The sequence below is a fragment of the Pristis pectinata genome, chromosome 4, assembly GCF_009764475.1.
Source record: "Pristis pectinata isolate sPriPec2 chromosome 4, sPriPec2.1.pri, whole genome shotgun sequence".
In the NCBI taxonomy this organism is placed as follows: domain Eukaryota; kingdom Metazoa; phylum Chordata; class Chondrichthyes; order Rhinopristiformes; family Pristidae; genus Pristis; species Pristis pectinata.
Genome location: NC_067408.1, coordinates 88,167,242 through 88,190,382, shown reverse-complemented (window position 1 = coordinate 88,190,382; position 23,141 = coordinate 88,167,242). Strand labels below are relative to the sequence as shown.

The following is a 23,141-nucleotide window of genomic DNA, read 5'->3' as shown; positions in this document are numbered from 1 at the left end:
CTTGAAGATGGTTAATGGAGTGCCATAAGGATATTATCATTGAAGCTAAATTTTTCCCAATTGGTCATAAGTATACTCAGCAACTGAATCATCCACAGCCTTCCTAGGTAGAAGATTCCAAAGATTCACCACTGTCTAGATGAAAACATTTCTTCTCATCTCACTCCTGAACAGCTAAACCCTTATTTTGTGACATTGACCTCTAGTTTAGAATCTTCAGCAGGGGGAATCTCTGCTTCCTGCATCTATCAAGCCCCTTAAGAATTTTATACATTTCAGTAAAATCACCTCACTATCTTGTAAATGCCAGAGTGCAGACTTAGTCTGCTGAGTCTCTCTTTCCTCTGAAGACAAATGCAATAATCCCAGGAATCAGCCTGATGATCCTTTACTTTCCCTGTTGCAAGTATGTCCCTCACAAGCAGGGAAACCAGATGTGTACACAGTATTCCAGATGCATTTTCTCTAGGGCTATATATCATTGGTGAAAGTCATCTTGCATTCAAATTCTCTTGCGATTAAAGACCAATATATTTTTTGCCATTCTAATTGCGAACTGAACCTGCACATTAAAATTTCAGAGATTGTGTCCTCCTGAACAATTACTCCTTTCTACCACAAATACAGGAGAGACAAGTTTGACTTCATGGAAATTTTCCCATAAGTTTTTAAAGCATTTTTCAAAACAGGAAAGCTAGTTACAGTAATGCAAGCATCTTCAGGAATGCGGAACAGGGGCAGCAGCAAATTAATTCAAAAGTCAACCAGTCTTCATAAAACTGTTTATATGCAACCTCCCTGCAGTAATCAAACAGGTACATTGTATTTATGAAAACAGCTGCCTGTTCACAGCAGAGGCAACTTACTTTATTTGCCTTGGAAACTTATAAAATACTTACTATACAAAAAAATGTAGCATTCATTGATACTTCAATGCCATCAAAACTAGCCATTGGATGGGAGACATTCTAATTCTATACCATTGTAACAACAGAAGGGAAGACAAATAAATGTTTATGTTAATTGACCCTCATTGAAATTATACATTAGTCACTTAAGGAAATATTGGTTTATGTACAGTTCTCAGGATGGAACCCTTATGTAACCTGGGGATTGTCTCTACCTTGAAAGATCGGGGTGTACTCTGTATTCATATATTGAATGTTGCATATGGTTATCCAAACATTTGCAGATGCCTCTTCCACAATTTGTTACCATATTTTATGCTCCAATTTGTGGATTTTCAACATATACTTTTCATTTTTGTGACTGTGAAAGCCTGTTTTCCAGTAACAATGTGAATTGCAACCATATAACATGGGCAAATGGGAAGAACTGCCTATTAATGTCACTGGAACTGAAATGCATTTGGTAGAGATCTTTTACATCTGTTCCCTTGACATCTTTAACATCCTGTAAGACATCTAAAAATATGCAAACTGGTTCATTTATTAATTTATAACTTCAAAAAATCCGAACCATACTTCTGTTTGGGCTCATTGTTAAACATACCTAACAAATACCACAATATGTTTATTATTTAAGCCATTCCATGAATATTAAGGACCAAGGATACTACAGCTTTTATGTGGTTTCACTTCTTGAATCTTTCTGGAGTTTTCCATTAATTAAGCTCAATACAGTTCTTCTAACAGTCTTGGAGAGCAGAAAATACATTATTGGATCCAGGCAACTGTTGAAAGCAGATAACAGAAGTGATATTTCATTTGTTTTATTACCACATTTTTCCAGTAACAGCTCGCTTGCTGGAGCTGAGATGCGATATAAAAGAAACGGGAGATGTGAAATGGGACAAAACATACGGTGAAAATGGTGGGAATAATGAATGTTTTCATTACAACGTTTTTGAAAATGTTCTTGTTGGATAAGTCTGGCTTTTCTCTATTGAGCTTAGAAAGTTTTTTTGCAATCTTTGCATATGAACTGATGAGGAAAAAGAACACAACCCAAAAAATATTACAATGAGAAGATTGATAATTGCTGTCAAGTGACTTTTTGCTCTATAATGGAAGCATTTGGTGGAATTGTCAGTTGCTTTGCTCCTCCAAATCTCTATTATACCAATCAGAATGGAGACACCCCAGATTATGCCACAGATCATACAAGCTTATGGTGACTTCTTGTAACTTAAAGTGCTGCAATGGCTTTATTATTTTTAAGTACCGATCCATACTAATGAATCCCAAAAGTGTGATGCTAACATACATATTCATATAAAACAAAATGCCTATGGTCTTGCAGAACAATTTTCCTAACATCCATTGGTCATGATTTGCATGATATGCTATTCTGAAAGGTAAGCAGACAATTAAGAGGAGGTCTGCAATTGCCATATTGATCAGGTAGACATGAATGGAGTTTTTCTTGGTTTGTATGAAGAAAAACACTAAGAGTGCTGAAACGTTGCTTATCAGTCCTGTTAAAAAATGAAGGAGTACATTATTGGTAAAAAAAACCATTAGAAAGTCCTGATGTATGCTGCAGTTATGGTTGGCTGGTTTGTTGCCTTCCATCCTTGTTTCTAGCAATTTACTTCCATTTTCTGATAGCCGGTAGCTTATTGACAAACTGGCAGTTTCCATATTTTCAGCTGGTGAGATGACTTAGTTCAATCTTTGTATTTCTGTAATAAAATAGCATCTCTATTAGAATAGTTTATAGAAGAGACAAAACACTTCCGTGATGAATAAATTTATAAAATTGCTCTATTAGGCCAGTCATGCTCGTCAGTCAAATTGAAAGGATATACAGGAGGATTCCAGCTGCGGTCTTCAGAAAACGTGGATAAAATTCATTTTCTTGGCACTAGTTCCACTCCTTTCCCATGCCAATCACCTCAGCAGAAGCTGATAGTACCATGCCCAATGAATAAAGAACAGGAATTAGGAGGAGGCACCCAATGAGCAGGATATTGGAATGATATATCCATGTGAAGAATGGTGTGAATCTGGTTAACATTTTGCAGATTGCTGAGCTTCAGAGTCAAGTTGTCACATTAAGTTTATGATACAGTGTCTATATCAGCAATAGAACATTACAGCACAGTACAGGCCCTTTGGCCCACATGTTGTGTTGACATTTTATCCTGCTCTAAGACTTTTCTAACTCTTCCCTCCCACATAGCCTTTGACTTCTCTGTCATTCAGGTTTCTATCTAAGAGTCTCTTAAATGTCCCTAATGTATCTGCCCCCACATCCTCTGCCAGCAGTGTGTTTCCACACACCCACCACTCTCTGTGTGTGTAAAAAAAAAACACCCCTGACATCCCCCTTGTATCTTCCTCCAATTACCTTAAAATTAAGTCCCCTTGTGTTAGCCATTGTTGCCCTGGGAAAACTTTTCTGACTGTCCACTCGATCTATCCCTCTTATCATCTTGTACACCTCTATCAAATCACCTCTCATCCTCCTCCTCTCCAAAGAGAAAAGCCCTAGCACTCAACCTATCCTGATAAGATATGCTCTCCAGTCCAGGCGACATCCTGGTAAATCTGCTCTGCACCCTCTCTAAAGCCTCCACATCCTTCCTATAATGAGGTGACCAGAACTGAACATAATACTCCAAGTGTGGTCTGACCAGAGTTCTGTAGAGCTGCAACATCACCTCTCAGCTCTTGAATTCAATACCCCACCTAATGAAGGCCAACACACAATACGCCACCTTAACAACCCTATCGACCTGCGCGACAACCTTGAGGGATCTATGGACGTGGACCCCAAGATCCCTCTGTTCCTCCACACTGCTAAGAGTCCTGCCATTAACCTTGTATTCTGCCTTCAAATTTGATCTCCTGAAGTGTATCACTTCACACTTATCCCGATTGAACTCCATCTGCCACTTCTCAGCCCAGGTCTGCATTCTTTCAATATCCTGTTGTAATCTACAGCAACATTCTACACTATCCACAAACAACCTTTGTATCATCAGAAAACTTCCTAAGCCACCCTTGCACATCCTCATCCAAGTCTTTTCTTTAAATCACAAAGAGCAGGGGTCCCAGAACAGATCCCTGCGGAACACCACTGGTCACTGACCTCCAGGCTCCATCTACCACCACCATCTGTCTTCTGTGGGTGAGCCAATTCTGAATGCACACAGCCAAGTTTCCCTGGATCCCATGCCTCCTGACTTTCTGAATAAGCCTTCCATGAGGAACCTTATCAAATGCCTTACTAAAATCCATGTACACCACATCCACTGCTCTACCTTCATCAATGTGCTTTGTCACATCCTCGAAGAATTGAATCAGGCTCGTGAGGCACGACCTGCCCTCACAAAGCCATGCAGACTGTCCCTAATCAGCCTCTGCTTCTCCAAATGCCCATAAATCCTGTCTCTAAGAATCTTCTCCCATAATTTGCCCACCACTGAAGTAAGACTCATTGGTCTGTAATTCCCAGGGTTATCCCTACTCCCTTTCTTAAACAAAGGAACAACATTTGCCACCCTTCAATCATCTGGCACTACTCCTGTGCTCCTGTGGCCAGTGAGGATGCAAAGATTGTTGCCAAAGGTGGAGCAATCTCTTCCCTTGCTTCCCGTAATAACCTTGGATATATCCCATCTGGCCCCGGTGACTTATTTATCCTAATGTTTTTCAAAAGTTCCATCACATCCTCTTTCCTCATGTCAACGTGCCCTAGCATATCAGTTTGTTGTATGCCATCCTCACAAACATCAAGGTCTCTCTGGTGAATACTGAAGCAAAGTATTCATTAAGGACCTCCCCTACCTATTACGACTGCGGGCACATGTTTTCTCTTTTATCCCTGATCGGTCCTACCCTCACTCTAGTCATCCTCCTATTCTTCACATGTGTGTAGAATGCCTTTGGGATTTTCCTTGATCCTACTCGCAAGTGACTTCTCATGCCGCTTCTAGCTCTCCTAAGTCCATTCTTAAGCTCCCTCCTTGGCTACCTTGTAACCCTCCAGAACTCTGTCCATGCTTTCTAAACCTCAGGTAAGCTTCTTTCTTCCTCTTGACAAGATATTCTACATCTCTTGTCAATCACAGTTCCTTCACTCTACCATCTTTACCCTGCTTCAATGGGACAAACCTATCCAGAACCCCATGCAAGTATTCTTAAACAACCTCCACATTTCCTCTGTGCACTTCCTCAAGAACATCTTTTCCCAATTTACGCTCCCAAGTTCCTGCCTAACAGCATCATAATTCTCCCTCCCCCAGTTAAATACTTTCCCATATCGTCTGCTCCTATCCCACTCCAAGGCTATGGTGAAGGTCAAGGAGTTATTGTCACTAACTCCAAAATGCTTTCTCACCGAGAGATCTGAAACCTGATCAGGCTCATTGCCTCGTCCCAGGTCCGGTACGGCCTCTCCTCTAGTCGGCCTGTCCACATAATGTGTCAGGAATCCTTCCTGGACACACCTAACAAACTCTGCCCCATCTATCCCCTTTACACTAAGGAGGTGCCAATCAATATTAGGGAAGATGAAATCACCCATGACAACAACCCTGTTATTGGAGGGTTGGCTTAAAAATGGCATAACAGGAGCTTAACATTCCTACCTTCTGTGCATTTGGGGTTAGGAATGAAGTCGAGAGGGCATGGCATTGTTGATCAACAGACTGTAGTTTAACATTCATCACTCTTGGGATGATGTAGTGGAAGGTTCCAAAGCAAAAACTGCAGATGCTGGGTATCTGAAATATAAATAAAGGATGCTGGAAATATTCAACACGTGAAGCAACATTTGTAGAGACAGAAATGGAGTTAATGTTTCAGAATTCAGATGCCCAGTATTGCATCACTAATTTCGTATTTGGTTACAAAAGGTATAATTTCAAAATTCCTATAGTTACGATAATACCAATCATATAACTATAGGAAAACGGGGATAGCAATAGACAGTATATTGGCATTTGGTGAAGAGGGCAACAAGTGGCAGGTTAAATTTATCACTGATTACATTTGGGTAAAAAAAATATTTGAACTGCATGGTACAATTGCATATGTGGTCGAGAAGCTTGAAGAAGTCAGTGTTGAAGTGTGGTGTTTGAAAATGGCTGAACAAATTGAGATAGTTATTATAAGGGAAAAAACTTAGAGGATCCTTAGTTTTAGTATTAATCATAGAATGTGAAAAAAGGGCCATTTTTGCCAAATAATTATAAAAAAATTATTTGTTCCACAGCGAAGTATTGTTCATTTCAAAGCAGCATAGTTGTCAAGAGATGTTCCTCTTTCTCAGGAAAGGGAGGGATACAAAAATTGGAGCTTCTGCACAGTTGTTGGGAAAAAGGTGAAATCCAAGATATAATTAGACACAGCATAGTTTAATGGAAAGGAAATAAACTTGCTAAAATAAAAAGGTTTGATATCGGGAGGTATCAGAGCCATGGAAGTCATGGAATTAAAGGACAATTCAAACTATTTGACCCACTGAGATCACAGTGGCCACTAACAGAGCAATCCTGTCTGTTCCATTATGCCATTTTCTCCCCAAGTTGTGCAAATATTCATTTTCAAGGGCCTTTCCCTTCCCTTTTCAAGGCAGTGATTCTGTTTCCATTATCCTACGGGCAGGGAGTTTCAGATCCCATCCAAGTTAATTTTTTCTCGCATCCTTGAATGGTTTTCCTTTTTAGATGAGTTGAGGTACAGATACAGGAATTGGATAATGCAGGTGATTCCTGTATAATAAAGAATTGAAGAGATTGTGCCTGAAGTATTGTCCAGTTTTAGCCTCTGTATCTGAGGAGGGATGTACTTGCCTTGGAGATATACAGTGGCATGAGGAAAGATTGACTGTCTACTGTCACTGGAAGTTAGAAGAATGAAATAAGATCTTATTGAAATACAGAAAATAATGAAAGGGATTGACAGGATAAATGCAAAAGAGGGTATTTCTTCCTGGAAAGTCCTTGATTAAAAGCTGCAAGGCTTTGGCTATTTAGAATTGAGAAGAATTTCTTCGCTGAGATAGGATTGAGTAATCCGTATTCAAGACTGAAGGAATGACCAATTGTTTCATTATATTGAGACTGTCTGATCATCAAAGGAATTAAGGAATATGGTGTCAAGCAGGAAGGTGGACAAGATGAAAGCTCAGTAAAAGTTGGGAGTATATGCTTTAGGTCCTTTTTGGTGCTAAGGAAGTTTTATGTAGTGAAGCTAGGGATTCTCTCTTTGGGGAAGAAGATTAAGAAGTGTCAATGATCAGTTTATGTTGCTAGAATGGAAGCTAGCTAGGTGATAGAGTTAAAGTGATGAACAAAACAATGAGGGGCAAATGAAAAAATACTTTCGTGATCTGGATTACAGTGCCTGAAAAGGACAGTGAAAGGTGATTCAAATAGTAAGTTTTGCTTCTTTTCCCCTTGTGTTAGTTTATGTTGCTTGTGTAGTCTCTGGTTAATGACACATTTCCCAGAAGAAACTGATTCTCCTTACTTGCTTTATCAAGCCACCTTGTAACTTTGAGCTGTTTTGTCAAATCTCTCTCCTCAGCACCAAAGAATTCTAGGTTCTGCAATCTCCATGAAACTGAAGTCTCTGCACTTTCTACATGGCATCAACATCATTCTGTAAGCACAGTGCCAGAATTGTACACAATACTTCAGTTAAGACCTAACCAGAGATTGTAAATGTTTGGCCTGGCTACCAAACTTTTGCATTTGGTGTTTCTGCTTACAAGGCATATTCCATATTGTTTCCTTCCTTTTCGACCTACAGAAATTTGTGAATGTGTTTCCTAGATCCCTCTGCCTTGTAACCCTTCTCTTTCTGATGTATTTTTTGTGTAAAGTACATCTCAAGTTGATTGCAAAGCTTCAATATTAACATATTCACTTCACTTTTATTTTTCTGATATTATGTATTCTGTATTCACTCTAATAATGATGGTCATCCATTTGGAGGAAAATTTATCTGCTCACACCAGTGCATAGTATTTTTCCAGCCAAGTTTATACCTTGCATTTTTTCTGTTTAATATTCTATCTGTCACCTTAGTTATATTCTATCTGCCCACCCAGTTAACCAGTTTTATACCCTTTGCAGAGTCCTTGCATCCTCACTTCACTTTATTACTGGTTTTTATAATCAGCAAAACCTCAATCTGTTGCACTGTCATTAATAAAATTGAGTAGTAGAGTCCAGTAGTGATCCACTTAGTAAACTGCCAAACTAGGAGGACATGTATATTCTGATAAAAGCAAACTGAAAAAAATCTGAAATAAAGCACAACATCCTGGAAGTATCTATCAACTTGGAGAGCATCTGGTGAGAGAAATATGTAATTAATATTTTAGGTTGATGGCCTTGCATCAGAAATAGGAATAGTTGGAGATGCATAGGTTTTAAGATGCATAAAAAAAGTGGGAGTTGTGTAGAGTACTAAAGGGACGTTCTGTAATAGCATGGAAAGCAGGAGAGGTTAACTAACTAAATGGGTGGTAATTTGATATAACAAAGCCTGGAGGAAAATGAGAAAGAATGATTATCTGAAATGGACAAAAGAATTCAAAGAATGCTGAAAATGCTCATTAACTGAGATTTTTCAACGATGATTCCAGAAGACATTTAATGTAGCTAATTAGAGGTTCTGTTTGTCAGAGTTGTGTTAAATTTTATTGAAACAATTTGGAGGCCAAGAATAGAGAGGGCAAAGAAGGAATGAAACAGTGAATTAATATGACAGGCTTAGGGTTGAACTTGCAGACAGAATAGACTATTTTTTATTGACTACAGCTCCACCTTCAATACTATAACTCCAAGCAAACTCACCTCCCTTTGCAACTGGATCCTTGACTTCTTGACCAACAGATCGCAATCAGGTGAGGATAGGCAGCAACACCACTGCCATGGTTATCCTCAACACTGGTGCCCCACAAGACTGTGTCCTGTGCCCTCTCCTTAACTCCCCTTGTACTCATGACTGTGTGGCCAGATTCTGCTCAAACTCCATTACAGGTTTGCAGATGATACCACCGTAGTGGGCCAATATCTCGAATAACAATGAGTCGAAGTACAGGAGGAGATAGAGAGCTTAGTGACATGGTGTCATGACCACGCCCTTTCCCCTCGTTGTCAGCAAAACAAAAGAAGCTGGTCATTGACTTCAGGAAGCGGGGTGGTGCATGCGCTCCTGTTTGTATCAATGGTGCTGAGGTCGAGAGGGTTGAGAGCTTCAAGTTCCTTGGAGTGAACATCACCAATAGCATGTCCTGGTCCAATCACATAGACACCACGGCCAAGAAAGCATACTTTCTCAGGAGGGTAAAGAAATTTGGCATGTCCCCTTTTGACCCTCACCAAATTTTATCGATGCACCATAGAAAGCATTATCTGGATGCATCCTGGCTTGGTATGTCAACTGCTGTGCCTAAGGTCGCAAGAAACTGCAGAGAGTTGTGGACGCAGTCAGTTCATCACGGAAACCAGCCTCCCCTCCATGAACTTTGTCGACATTTCTCACTGCCTCAGTAAAGCAGCCAGCATAATCAAAGATCGCGCCCACCCCAGATATTCTTACTTCTGCTCCCTCCCATCAGACAGGAGATACAAAAGCCTGAAAGCACATACCACCAGGTTCAAGGACAGCTTCTGTCCTGCTGTTATAAGACTATTGAACGGCCCCCTAGTACGATAAGAATTGACTCTTGACCTCACAATCTACCTTGTTATGATCTTGCACCTTATTGTCTGCTGGCACTGCACTTCCTCTGTAACTGTAACACGTCTGCATTTCTGTTATTATTTTTCCCTTGTACTACTTCAATGCATTGATGTGATGAAATAATCTGTATGGATGGCATGCAAAACAAAGTTTTTCACTCTACCTTGGTACATGTGACAATAAACCAATTTACAAATAGAGGTGTTCTGAAAAATGGCCACCCAATCTGAATTTAGTCTCATCAGTATAGAGAGTGTAAGGGAATAGATTTCACTAAACTTAAAGAAGTTCAGGTGAAAAGGTTATTTGTGACCCTGGACGGCAGGAAAGGGAGAAGATCAATGGGCAGGTGTTGTATTTCCTGCAGTTGCATGGGAAAATGTCCTGGAAGGGATGGTATCAGCAGAAGTGGAAAAATGAATCGGTTTTCTGCAGGGGTCAGCCCCTTCGGACAATTCAACAGGCAAGGGAGAATAACATGTTTTTGGTGCTGTCAGAAATAAGAAGTATGTGGAGTCAAAAGAGAAGTGACTCAATGTGAATTGAACTTTGCAAGGAAGTGTGGTGTGTGAAAGGATACTGACTGATTGTTGTTCAAGGAAGAAGCAAAGTGCCCTTGGGTCATCTGGTGGGCAATAGAATTCATTCCCTCTGTTTATTCCTACCATTTTCTGATGCTCTATCTCATCTTCTGTCCATACTAAAATATGATCCTCAACTTCAAGTCCTTATTTTATGAAGCAGCCTTTTGTGGTACCATTTTCAAATGTCTTCTGAAAATTCAATGCAATTTAACCACTGGTTCTTCCTTTTCTAACCAGCATTTTATTTTGGTGGCATTACTAATCACCAGCTGTTATGTACTTTTTAAATAATTTTTCACGATGGTTCCATACCAGTTTAAAAGGAATATTAGTTTCATAGATTCTGAGAAGTTCAGATCTTTTGTATCCTTTATATTTTCCAGCGTTTAAGTCCATAAACTTTAAATGTTTTGTTATCTGAGGGTTTTCACTCTGTACAGGTGTGGCCACATTCTCTTAACGTGTCAAATCAAGCTACAATATAAATCTGTGCTTTTTCCACTACGCTGGTGAATTGATGTACCAAGAGTATAAGTTGCCAGAAAGCAAAATCCTCCACATCAGGGAGAGTCCAGAGATTTATCTTGTGCTCTTAAGTTACTTGATTGGTGATTATCAGGTAAGTTGAATATAGCCTAAGTTTCCAGAAACTGTCTGCACTGTGCTTAAATATGCACTTTCCCTTCTTATTTCTGATTAGCATCTTCTATTCTATTGTGGTTGCTATAGAAAGGTGATAACAGAAGTTAATGTTAGAATGTCTTTGCCCTGAGAAATTCACTTCTGACATTATTCACCAAAGATAGCTAAATATATCATACTCAGACATGGTGCTAGCAAAATGTGCTCTGGGTTGTATGTTAAAACCAGTGATTTCAGAATGAGGAATGGTATAACTTGGTTCCTCTGTTACAATGAAAGTATAACTTAGTTCCTCTGTTCCACTTAACTACTTCCTTGTCTCATAATTCATTTCAAAAGCCAGAATTGTGAAACAAGGAAATGCTAAAGTGAAGTTGGTCTATAATGAGTGAAACTGACTGAAAGTAATAAATTGTTACACCACAACTGTTTTCTTTTCCCATTCAGATCAGTTTATGTTGCAGTACTAGCACTGACTGATTTTATCTGCAATAACTTAAATTAGGAGTAAGACAATATAAAAACTGATAAAAAAAATTATGACATATATTTGGTGGCAGTTGTCAGCTGAAGAGCTTTGCACATCATTCTGATAATTTACTTATAAAACTGACATTAAAATTCCCCAGGCTCCTATACAACAGAAAATCAACATGTGAGCCACAAAAGACTGCAGAGGCTGGAATATCTAGTTGAAAAACACTGATGCGTGGAGGAACTCAGCAGGCCAGGCAACATCCGTGGAGAAAAGCAGATGGTCACATTTCGGGGCAGGACTCTTCTTCAGATGGAAAAGGGGAAGTCCAATATACAGGGGAAAAGCAGAGCAGTGGATAGGTGGACAAAAGAGGGGAGGTGGGGTGGGCACAAGGTTGGTGATAGGTAGATGCTGGTGAGAGATAGTGATAAGAGGGAGGAGGGGAGAGCAGATCCACCGGGGGATGGTGTGAAAGGCAAGGAGGACAAAGGGGGGGGGGGGTTAGAAAAAAGGAAGGCTAGGAAAGGGAAGAAAAGAAGAGGCATGGTTGAGGAGGGGTTGAGGGGATTACTTAAAGTGGTGAATTTATTGTTCATGCAGTTAGGCTGCAAGGTTCCAAGACACAAAATGAGGTGCTGGTCCTCCAGTTTGCACTTGGACTACTGGAGCAACTCAGCAGGTTAGGCAGCATTTGTGGAGGCAGAGGGATAGTTGACATTTTGAGTCCAGACCCTGCATGTTATGAAGACCTTTCGATGTTGATAGATAGAGTGATAACTCTGAGAAAAGCAGTTTTCTTAATTTCATGCATTTCCTGCTTCTCACTTCCTTAAGTTTTCAGGTCAGACATTATTTTCTTTGATTCCAGTTGGCCACTAGACAGCAGTATAACATTGCTGTAGATCTAAATTTGGAAAACTCCAGCAGCTTTAAAAAGAAGCAGCAACTCAAAAAAAAGTGGTAACTATAAAGTTTCTCCTGAGGAGTGGTGGGGAAGGTGCATGATTAAAGCCGAGAAGTGGCTGAACTAACTTGAATTTTAAATATTATTTTGCATTTCACAATTTGATATTGGGTCCTGCAATTCAGTTTTATGAAAGGAGTTTATTTGCTTAAACTGGTTACAAGGGGGATGAAGTGAATTATGAATTTGTCTTAAGTGACAATTCTTTTGCAGGATTGATTTGTACAAAAGTGCAGATTTTCTCATTTTTAAATTACTTGTACGGTTTGATCGAAAGACATCAGGAAATTCAAGTTTTTTTTAAACAAAACACCTTTTATCGTATATAATCCAATCCATTGATCAACATATTAGTGTGTTTTGCAGCATTGCTTTTTCACTTGCTGGATATATCTTTGATTTCCAAATCCAAAGGGAGGCAGGATAATGGATCACCTTGCTATTTGGAAATCAAGAAGTTAGCGTAATGCAATTACAGCGCCAGCGATTGGGGTTCAATTCCTGCCGTTGTCTGTAAGGAGTCTGTATATTCTCCCTGTGACTACATGTTGTAGATGTGTGAAATTGTTAAATATTAATGGACCTAGGAACTTTAGTGCATCCAAAAGTTGCACAGAATGAGCTTTGCAGTGGGACACCAACAACTGTTTTCATTGCTGAAATCACTGCTGCAAACTTCAGCGTGGTCAGGATGATTATAAGTGTACTTTGATTGACTGGAGTGGTGAGGTTTTATTTGTGCTCAGCCTTGTGATTGTTAGGAAGGCATTGGAGTTCAGGACTTTGAAAGTCACGAATCAAGGTATTAATGCTGTGATTGTTGGAAGGGGGAATTGGAACCCAGAATTGTGGCTGGACAGGTAAGTGGTGGAGAGACCAGGGATTATCTTGGTGTGATGGTTGGTGTGGATGGTTTTTAATGGAATATTGCAGAAATTAAATCTTGCAGAGGTAGAGAGATAATTGGCAATTATGAATAGTTTCTACATCCTATTCACCAGTGTTACTGTTCTGAGAAAGAATATCTGAGTTAACATCTTAAAACATAGGGAATCAGACATGAGAGCATCCAGCAATATATAACAAAAGGGTGATAATCATCTTGTTTATTACCCAATCTAGAAAATCGGAGTTTTAGCTCGAGTAGACAACCTAATATTCAAAGACCTCTAATTAAAAGTTATGTATGCAAGTGAGAATCTGCATCTAATGTACCTCAGTCGAATGTATTTCTGTTAAATAGAACAGTACAGCCCAGGAACAGGCCCTTTGGCCACAAGGTTGTGCTGAAATATACCAGCATATCTTGATCTTGTGGGTGTAAAGTTTTCAGCAAATATCTCATTTAAGTGGAAATAAACTATCTTTAGTTACTGTTGGTGGTCCTTGACCCAATAATTAAGAAAGTGTTCAGCCAAGATCAGTAAATGTCTAATCCTTTGGTAATGCTTGTGTATTTCTACCTTGTTCTCTGATTCATTTCTCATGCCCATTACAGCACATTTCACAAAGAAACTTAGATTGGGGAAAGTAACAGCTCTGAATAAGCTTGTTCTGTGATTAAGACAAGTTAAAGACATTCAAACTTCATTTGAAAATGATACTTCAATTAGTTTTGGATTGAAGTGGATATTTGTTTTATTAGTTGCATGGAGATTGAGAACCAGTTTTCTTGCAAGATGATACACAGAAATTCTGGCACACTGTGGTGATATTTTTATTCATTGTGCCAGAGGCAGACTTCTGCAACTTTCATCTGGGAGCTCCATATGGGAACTTTAACCATGCTTTTGAAGGTTGCAAATGTAGCTGCCCTCAATCAATAAGGAAGTCTTAACCTTAGTGTTGAGGCCTGCTTATAATTTTTCACCTGGCGGTCTAGATTGAAAATGTTGAAAATTTTCTGCTGGCTCACACTCTATCGCTAAATTGCATTATGTGATGCATAGAAATATCATGATATGTGATTTAATTTCTAGATCTTGATTTTATTTTAAGGAAATTGTTCTTCATCCATGTGTACATGAGAAATCATGTCTCAAGAATTCGATTGAATTTTTTTTGAAAGAAGTGATGAGGGCAGGATGGTAGACATTGTCTACATGACTTCAGCAAGGCATTTGACAAGATACCACATGGTAGGTTGGTCTGGAAGTTAGATCACATGGATCAGGGTGAACTAGCCAATTGGATACGGAATTAGCTTGGTGGAAGGAGTCAGATGGTGGTAGTGGAGGGTTGTTTTTCAGAATGGAGGCCTTGTGAACAGCAGTGTGCTGCAGGGATCTGTGCTGGGTCCACTGTTGTCCATCATCTTTATTAACAATTTGGATGAGAATGTAGTTGGCATGGTTAGTAAGTTTGTGGGTGGCACCAAAATTGGTGGTATAATGGACAGTGTAGAAGGTTATCTCAGATTATAACAGGATTTAAATCAACTGGAAGATGGGAATTTACTCAGACAATTGCAAAGTGTTTCATTTTGGCAATTTAAACCAGGACAAGACTTGTACAGTAAATGGCAGGGCCCTGGAGAGTGTTGTAGAACAGAGAGACCTAGGGGTTACAAATACATAGTTCCCTGAAAGTGGCAACACAGGTAGACAGGGTGGTAAAGAAGGCGTCTGGCACACTTGCCTTCGTCATTCAGGGCGTTTAGTACAAGAGTTGGGACATCAAGTTGCTGCACATTATTAAACTAGAAAGGGTGCAGAAAAGATTTGCGAGGATCTTACAAGGAGTGACTTGATAGGCTGAGAATGACCTTTTAGAGCTATCTAAAATAATGAGGGGCATAGGCAAGGTGAATGGCCACAGCCTTTCTCCTGAGGTAGGGAAGTCTAAAACTAAATAGTACAGATTTAAGGTGAGAGAGGAAAGATTTAAAGGGGACCCAAGGGGCAACTTTTTCATACGGAGGGTAGTGGGTATGTGGAATGATCATTCAGAGGAAATGGTAGAGGCATGTACCATCACAATGATTAAAAGACAGGTTTGTGGATAGGAAAAGTTTAGGGGGACTTGGGCCAAATACAGGCAAATGGAATTATATCAGGTAGGCAATTTGGTCAGCAAGGATGAGTCGGACCAAAGGGCCTGTTTCTGTGCTGCTTTACTCTGACTATGACTTTGATACGATAAGGGTGTCTGGAGTTTACATCTTTCTTCATGTAAATTCCTCCTTTTAGATTTTAATAGCTAACAATGGTCCAACCCTTCCACCCTGCCAATACTCTCTGTTCACCTCCTGTCATCTTGATTGGCTACTCCTTTACCACAACCTTTTTTTTCTCCCCAGTCCCCAAGCCATTCTTCAATACACTTTCTCACTCTCTACAATGGTGGGATATCACCAAGGAGAGAATATTGTGTATATTCTTTAAACAAGCGCCGTGCCCAATGACTCGCAAGAGTTGAGGGGTAGACGTCCAGGTGACCCTGTTCAAGGTCTTTTCCATTGCACATAACAGCTCAAGGTTTGAGCAGGATAGAATATTGGTGCCCTTGGGCCTTGCACCAAACTGGCACCAATCTCTCCCACCACTTCCTCATTATGCAGCACCATTTCAGTAGAATTTCAATGCTCACATCTATTTGGCCTGGAGATGCTTCTTTATAAGTAACAAGTCTTTGATGCGCACCAAAGGAATAAATTGTGTTGCTCAACTAGTTGTAGATGTGTGAAATTCCTAAATATAATGGACTAGGAACTTTAGTGCATCCAAAAGTTTGCACAGAATGAGCTTTGCAATGGGACACCAACAACTGTTTTCATTGCTGAACTCACTGCTGCAAACTTCAGGGTGGTCAGGATGATTATAAGTATACTTTGATTGACTGGAGTGAAGTGAGGTTTTATTTGTGCTCAGCCCTGTGATTGTTAGGAAGGCATTGGAGTTCAGGACTTTGAAAGTCATGAGTCAAGGTATTGTTGGAAGGGGGAATTGGAACCCAGAATTGTGCTGGACAGGTAAGTGTGGAGAGACCTGGGATTATTTAGGTGTGATGGTTGGTGGGGATAAGGTTAGGCTGTTGGAGTAGTTGGAAGGACTGCTGTAAATCAAAAGCCTTCTTGGTGGCCTCGGAGCAAGAGAGGAGAGACTTGGGATTGGGATCTTGGTCTTGAAATCAGGGATTGAGGTGGAGACTGGTGGAATGGTGGAAGTGGATTGGTTGGTGCAATGGTGCAGTGAGAGGAATCTTGATCAATGTTCTAGGAAGAGTGATGTGCAGGGGATTGTCGTCCTGTGCATCCATGCTGCTGAAATCACATTGAGATATAAAGATGATCCAGACCTGTAAGTCATTCGTCAAATTTTTTGAATGTTGCAAAATGGCCAGGATTTGGTTGTCACCAAATGTTCTTTTCCTTTGCCTGAGAGACTGAGACTTGAGTATTTGGTACCATACAACAAATCTGAAAAGGGAATCCAGATACATAAACTTCTGCAGATGCTGGAGTCTGGAGCAATACACATAAAGTGCTGGAGGAAATCAACAGGTCAGACAGCATCCATGGAGGGAAATAAACAAGGCTGAGACCCTTCATCAGGATTCATCAGGGAATCCAGATGTGCTTTTGAACTGCAGCATATTTATTTTTGATTATTTCATTCTTTTCTCAGGTTCAACTTTAGATTTAAATCATTACTCCAAGACTTGTGACGATAATCTAATTTGGCATTTCATTGCATGACTAAGGGATTGCTAGGCCATTGATGTCATCTTTTCAGATCAGGCGAGTCTTGTCTGTTCAGGAAGGCATAAAATATCAAGAAGAACTGAGGCCTCTCCAGGTATTTGTCAATAGTCTTCCCCAAACCAACGCTATCAATTATTTCATCTGTTTTTAATGTGAACTTGACGTCAACAAATTGTCTGCATTGTTTGCATCAATAAAACAACAGATAATGCACTCAAATTAGTCAGCTATGAAGTATTTTGGGATGTCCTTTGTGACACATTGAAGAAATTTTTTTTATTATTTGAGCTGGAATGAAGTAGAAATGCAGAATATTATGTGCAAACTAATGCTCAATTCTGGAAGGGTTGAGTTGGGCATCTATTAATTTCTTTATCCCCTACAATCTCTGCCATACAATTTTATTGATTGTTAAAATACTTTTTAAGCTCGCTTTCATGTGAAGTGTTAATTCGCCCAAAATATACCTTTGAGTCCATGCCAGATGAAGTATTTGTGAAAGTAGAAGTGTTTCTGTTAAATTCATTTACAATTTTTTCTATGTTATTCTTTAACATGAGCTGTTTTTAGTTGATGCAAACCTAAACTGCAAATTACCCATTAGTTCCTTCATCCTTTCTGTAAGATCCATTCAGTGATCTGTAACCTAACTCCATTCAATTGCTAGCATGCCTTGGAGCACAGCGAAGACAACCTGTTGTCCCATGAGTACCCAATGATGCATGACCCTGGTACCGCATGACCCTGGTACCCCATACAATGCTCCAAAAAACATCACCTCAAACGGCTGTGACATGGAAAATGTGTCACTGTGGCAATGGTGATTCATGACATGAAGTACCTGAGTGACACAAAACAAACTGTAAATGGTTGTAATCATGTTTCACTCAAAGGGGAAAAAAATGGGTGTGGGGGATGCGAAAGATCTGTTTTCAATTGCACAGAGCTAAAAATTATCATGATCATGCAATTGAGTTCACGGCAAGAGTCTTTTATTCCCATTAAATTCAAAGTAGGTGACTTCATAATTTCTCCATATATTGAAATCCATTTGCTGTAGTTTTGCATATGTGTTTAATCTCTAAATATTTTCTTGCAATTTAATCATTTTATTTTCACTGCTTATAATGTTGCTGACCTTTGTGTCATCAGTGAATTTAAATACATAGCTTTTTTTTTACTCCAGCACCAACATTGCAAAGAACTGCAGTGAATTTTTGAGGCCCTCTCATTCCAGTCACATCATTTCCTAACTAGGTCTATATTTCAACCAAGTGAAGTCCAGCTTCATCTGGTAGTCTCATGTGACTTTATCAACTGCCTTTTTGGAGTCCAAATAAATGGCATCCATAGACGCCTCTTCCCCCGCACTTGATTTGCTTCAGGAAATTCCATCAGTTTCATCAGACATCATTTACCTTTTATAAATCTGCTGGTTCTTTTTGATCAAGTGGAAAAATTTCCAACGTGTTTAATTACAGGTGCTATGACTGCAGACTGATCTATAGTTATTGAGTTCTCCCCCACCCACCTAATTACCTTCATAGTGGAGTAACATGCTCAATTTTCCAATAGGTTAAAAATTGCTAAATCAAGAGAACAGTCATCTGACGTGCAATTTACAATCTCGTTTACAGAGGAGAAGCAGTCAAGAAATATTTAAACTTAAAGAGAATCGCCAAAGAGAGGCTCTTGTCTCTTTCTCTGGAACTGTAACACTGTATTCTGCATTGTGTTATTGCTTTTCCTTTGTACTAACTCAATGTACTTTTGTTTTAAATTGATCTGTATGGATGGCACGTAAAATTTAAGTTTTTCACTTTATCTCGGTACATGTGACAATAATAAACCAATACTAATATCAACAGAGATCAAAGAATGCATGAATAAAGTTTGTCACATACCTGTGAAATCCTGTGTATAATTGGACTTGCTTGAATTTAGCTTTCAGTATCCAGATGCCTAGCATTAAGGTTTTGTTCAGAGAAGCTTAACTGAAATCTATTCCCCTTTCACTTCTGGTCTTAATGTTTGTGGATTTCCTTTCTTGGGTAATTCTGCTGATGCCTTACACTTAACTATTTACATCTGCATCCTTTTCCCCCGGATGTGGTGTATTAATACCATTTCAGAACAAAGTTTTCTGCATGTTGGCATTTTTTAAATATTCAAGATGAAAAGTACACAGGTGAAAAGGAGTGATTTAATTTATATTACATTTTATGACCACCCAAAGTGCTTCACAGTCAAAACAAGTAATTTTGAAGTAATGTAGGAAATTTGACAATTTTTCACACAGCAAGCTCTCATAAACAACAGGATGATGGCCAGATATGTAGATGGGATATGGTGACAACGATAAGGACCTTGTTCTTCAAAATATTTGTTATCACCAAGATGGCAAGTGGAGCCTCATTTTGATCTCTCATCCAAAATTTGCAACCAATGTTAGCACTGCATTCTTTTAGCACTGCACTCGAAGTGTCAGCATATATTTTAGTGCACAAGTCCTCCAAGGTGGGATTTGAAGATATTTATCTGGCTCAGGGAAGCATACAACCCAGTGAGTCATTGCTGATGCATAATGAGGTGAATAAAGACATCCTTGAGTACAAGAATTAGGACAACTTCATTCATCCCCAAAACATAATAGTATTAAAGTTTTAGTCTCCAAAAAGGGTTTTCTTTGCAAGCTTCCTGCACCTCTTTGAGCCCAGAATTAACATTTCACACATACTATGATTTTGCAGATGGTATGGTATTTCATCTCTGTAACCACAATATGAATCAGGTTTTCACCCTGGCATTGCATCAAAACTGTTCCACTGCTTAAAAAGTACAATTCTCCTTCTCTATCCTTATTGTAACAGATTTGATCACTCTATTCATCTTCAAAACTTCTCGAATATCCAGCCTACTGTAACTGGTCCCACCCTTGCCTTTCTCAGTGAGGTCAGGAGAATTGGCTGTATTACACCTGGCAGAATGAAAAAATACTGCTATCATAAGATATAGGAGCTAAATTAGGCCATTCAGTCATTCTTGTGAACTTCCTCTGGACCCTCTCCAGGGCCAGCACATCCTTTCTTGGATACAGAGCCCTAAGTTGCTCACAATATTTCAAATGTGATCTGACCAACGCCTTATCAAGTCATAGCTCCATACAGCATGAAAACATGCCATTTGGCCCACTGTGTTGGCAATGACCATCAAGCACCCATCTCACTGATACCATTTTCCTCTCTCTCTCTCACTCTCACACACACACACACACACACACACACACACACACACACACACACACACACACACACACACACCCCCCCCCCCCCCCCCCCCCCCCCAAGGTACTTGCAAATTCTCTTGCCACCCACATACAGGAGGGGAAATTTACAGTAGTCAGTTAACCTACCAACCAACACATCTTTGGTATGTGGAGGAAATGAGAGCACCCAGGGGAAGCCTATGTGGTCACAGAGAGAACATGTAAACTACATACATACAGTACCCAAGGTCAATATTGAATCCAGATCATGAGCAAGGTGGTAGTAGTAGTAGCATAAGAAAAACCCGATCAAAAGGTCAGCTCCATTGTGATATGACTGTATTCCCAAATGTTGTAGTGGCTCTCAAAATCTTACAATTAGCAAGGTTTGGGAGCTTGTGGAAATTGTTTGGCCAGGATAGCTAGCCAAACTATAGTAACAAAGGGAAAGCCAGAACAACGTAACTAATCTTCAACTGAAACATTAACTGTTTCTGTTTCCACTGGTGCTGCCTGAGCTGAGTTTTTCTAGCATTTTCCATTTTCATGTATAAAGCATATCCATGTTTGTATATCATATTGGCTTAGTTTTTCTTGTTCTACATTAAATAGACCAAACAACTTATTGTGCTGGTAACTGCTCCTATTTTGACTCACCCTATCAGAGACATTCCCTTTGTTCTACAAGTTCCTCCCTTGCTTCCTTTCCTTCTGAAAACTAATTTGTTCATCTCTTTCCCAGTTCTGATACAGGGTCACAAACCCCAAATACTTAGTTTCTCTTTCCATAAATGATGCCTGACCTGCAGAATTTTTCTGTTTTCATATTTTCAGCATTTGCATTTTTGTTTGAATTTTCTATAATTCTCATTAGCTGGCAATATATTGAGAAATTTCATTGTTTCAAGGATAAGGACACTTGTGCACTGAATCAAACTAAAGTGCCTTGATATTAACTGAACTACTGTATTGCAAGATTACCAAAAGTTGAGAATATAAATTATACTGAGGATGCCAATTATACTGTTTAAACATCTTGGTTTGTATACCCCCAGTAACTCAATAGATTTATCCACTGTATCCCGGGTGTTACGGACTCAGTGAATGTCCCTTTTAGATAGAGTGTGTGTGTGTGTGTGTGTGTGTGTGTGTGTGTGTGTGTGTGTGTGTGTGTGTGGCGTGCTTACGTCAATAGAAGATAAAGGACGTAATGACGTTGTTGAAGAGGTCAGAAGAAGAGAGAGAGAAGGGAGAGAGACACCAGCCTGCTAGTTTTCTCTATCGATGGATGGGAAACAATAACTGTGTCTGCCACTGAAATCCATGTATGGAAATTGGAAGTAATCTGGTGGAGTTCACTTTGTTGCTGACCTGTAGAAGGAAACAGGTATTTGTGTGTGGACGACCACGATTCGGATGCTTTTCGGGGTGAGGAAGTCACTACCGAGTAAACGCTGAGGTGTTGTTTGGGTTCCATCGTGGAACATTTGGATTTCGTAATTACTCTCTCTATGTTTCTCTACGTCTACGTCTTATCTTCAGACAACGGTGGTTGTTGAAGAAGCCTTTGCTCATGTTTCACCTTATGGCTTGCAGAACTGAACTTTAAGAACCATTCCTGAACTTGGAGTTTGCGACTGCCACACACACACAAAGAGTTTAGTTTTGGGGTTAACGTTCCAGGTTTAACATTTTTGAATTCTAACATACTAACATTTTTACTTTTATTTTACATATTATCATAAGTAGTGATTAATAAAATAGTTTTTAACACTGAATCATGCTCAGTGTGTTTCTTTTGTTGCTGGTTCGTGACACGGGCTATGCAGATCAGGAAGATTTCAGGATTGATGTTGAACCACTGCAAAATTAGCTGGTTCCTATCATCGTTGGTGGCAATGGCACTCCTGTTGATTTCAAGCACTCCACGATTAGAAAGAAGCAAATCAAACAATTTAATCCTTTTAAATTTAAGTTGAAAGTCTACTTGTGTTGATAACTTGAATGTTGTTAGGCTCGTTGTTGTGATTCCCATGATTGAATGCCAACAGTACTCATTTTTAAACTCCACATTTGCATTTGGGCAAAGTACCATAGCATAGCTAGCAATTTTAGGATTATAATCTAAAATGGTTTTTGGTGAAAGTTTCAGAGTTAAATGAGTGAGGATGGTTGGAGTGTTCAGATGTAGTTGCAATAGTATCATGGTTGCACATATGTTGACTTGTAACTAAATGTTGCCGGTCAGTAAGAAGAACTACAGACAAAAAAAAACTGGTATCTACTTGAAAATGAATTGGAAGATTATGGATTTCTGCATTAGTAGATCTCATAGATTAATTTTTGTCAACTTTATTTCAATTCTTGAAGATAATTTTGGAAGCTCAATTGTCCCTCAGTTATTTTATTATTTACCCAGGTTCACATTACTAGAAAGCCAGCATTCGTTGTCCATTCCTAGTTGTCTTTAAGAAGGTGACAGTGAACCACTGCAGTCTTTGTTGTGTTGGTGTTTCCAGAGTGTAACAAAGGGATGGTGATTCAGAGGGAATGCACAGGTTGTGCTTCCCTGCACATCCTGACCTTCTCGGTAGCAGATGTTGTAGTTTTAGCATCTGTGGTCAAAGAGCTGTGGCGAATTGCTGTAGTGAATACTGTAGGTGACACAGACTTCAACCATTGTCCACCGTTAAAAGTCTCTGTTAAGCGGGTGAAGAAGTACATTCCATTTGCCTGGATGAGTGCAGCTCCATCAACACTCAAAAAACTGAACACAGCCCACGACAAAGCAGCTGCTTCATTGGCACTCATCCACCATCCAAAACTGTAATTCTCTCC

At 39.5% G+C, this 23,141-nt stretch overlaps 2 protein-coding genes across 2 annotated transcripts in view; one reads left to right on the top strand and one right to left on the bottom strand.

Moving 5' to 3' along the window:
• Positions 1 to 23,141, top strand: part of caska (calcium/calmodulin-dependent serine protein kinase a) — a 234,084-nt gene that overhangs the window by 91,896 nt on the left and 119,047 nt on the right.
• gpr34b (G protein-coupled receptor 34b) lies at positions 243 to 19,072 on the bottom strand. The gene is given in 6 exon segments (XM_052013429.1): positions 243 to 1,739; positions 1,742 to 1,975; positions 1,978 to 2,116; positions 2,118 to 2,644; positions 5,558 to 5,692; positions 18,943 to 19,072. Coding segments are annotated over 4 exon segments (1,014 nt in total). The 5' UTR covers positions 2,604 to 2,644; positions 5,558 to 5,692; positions 18,943 to 19,072; the 3' UTR covers positions 243 to 1,584.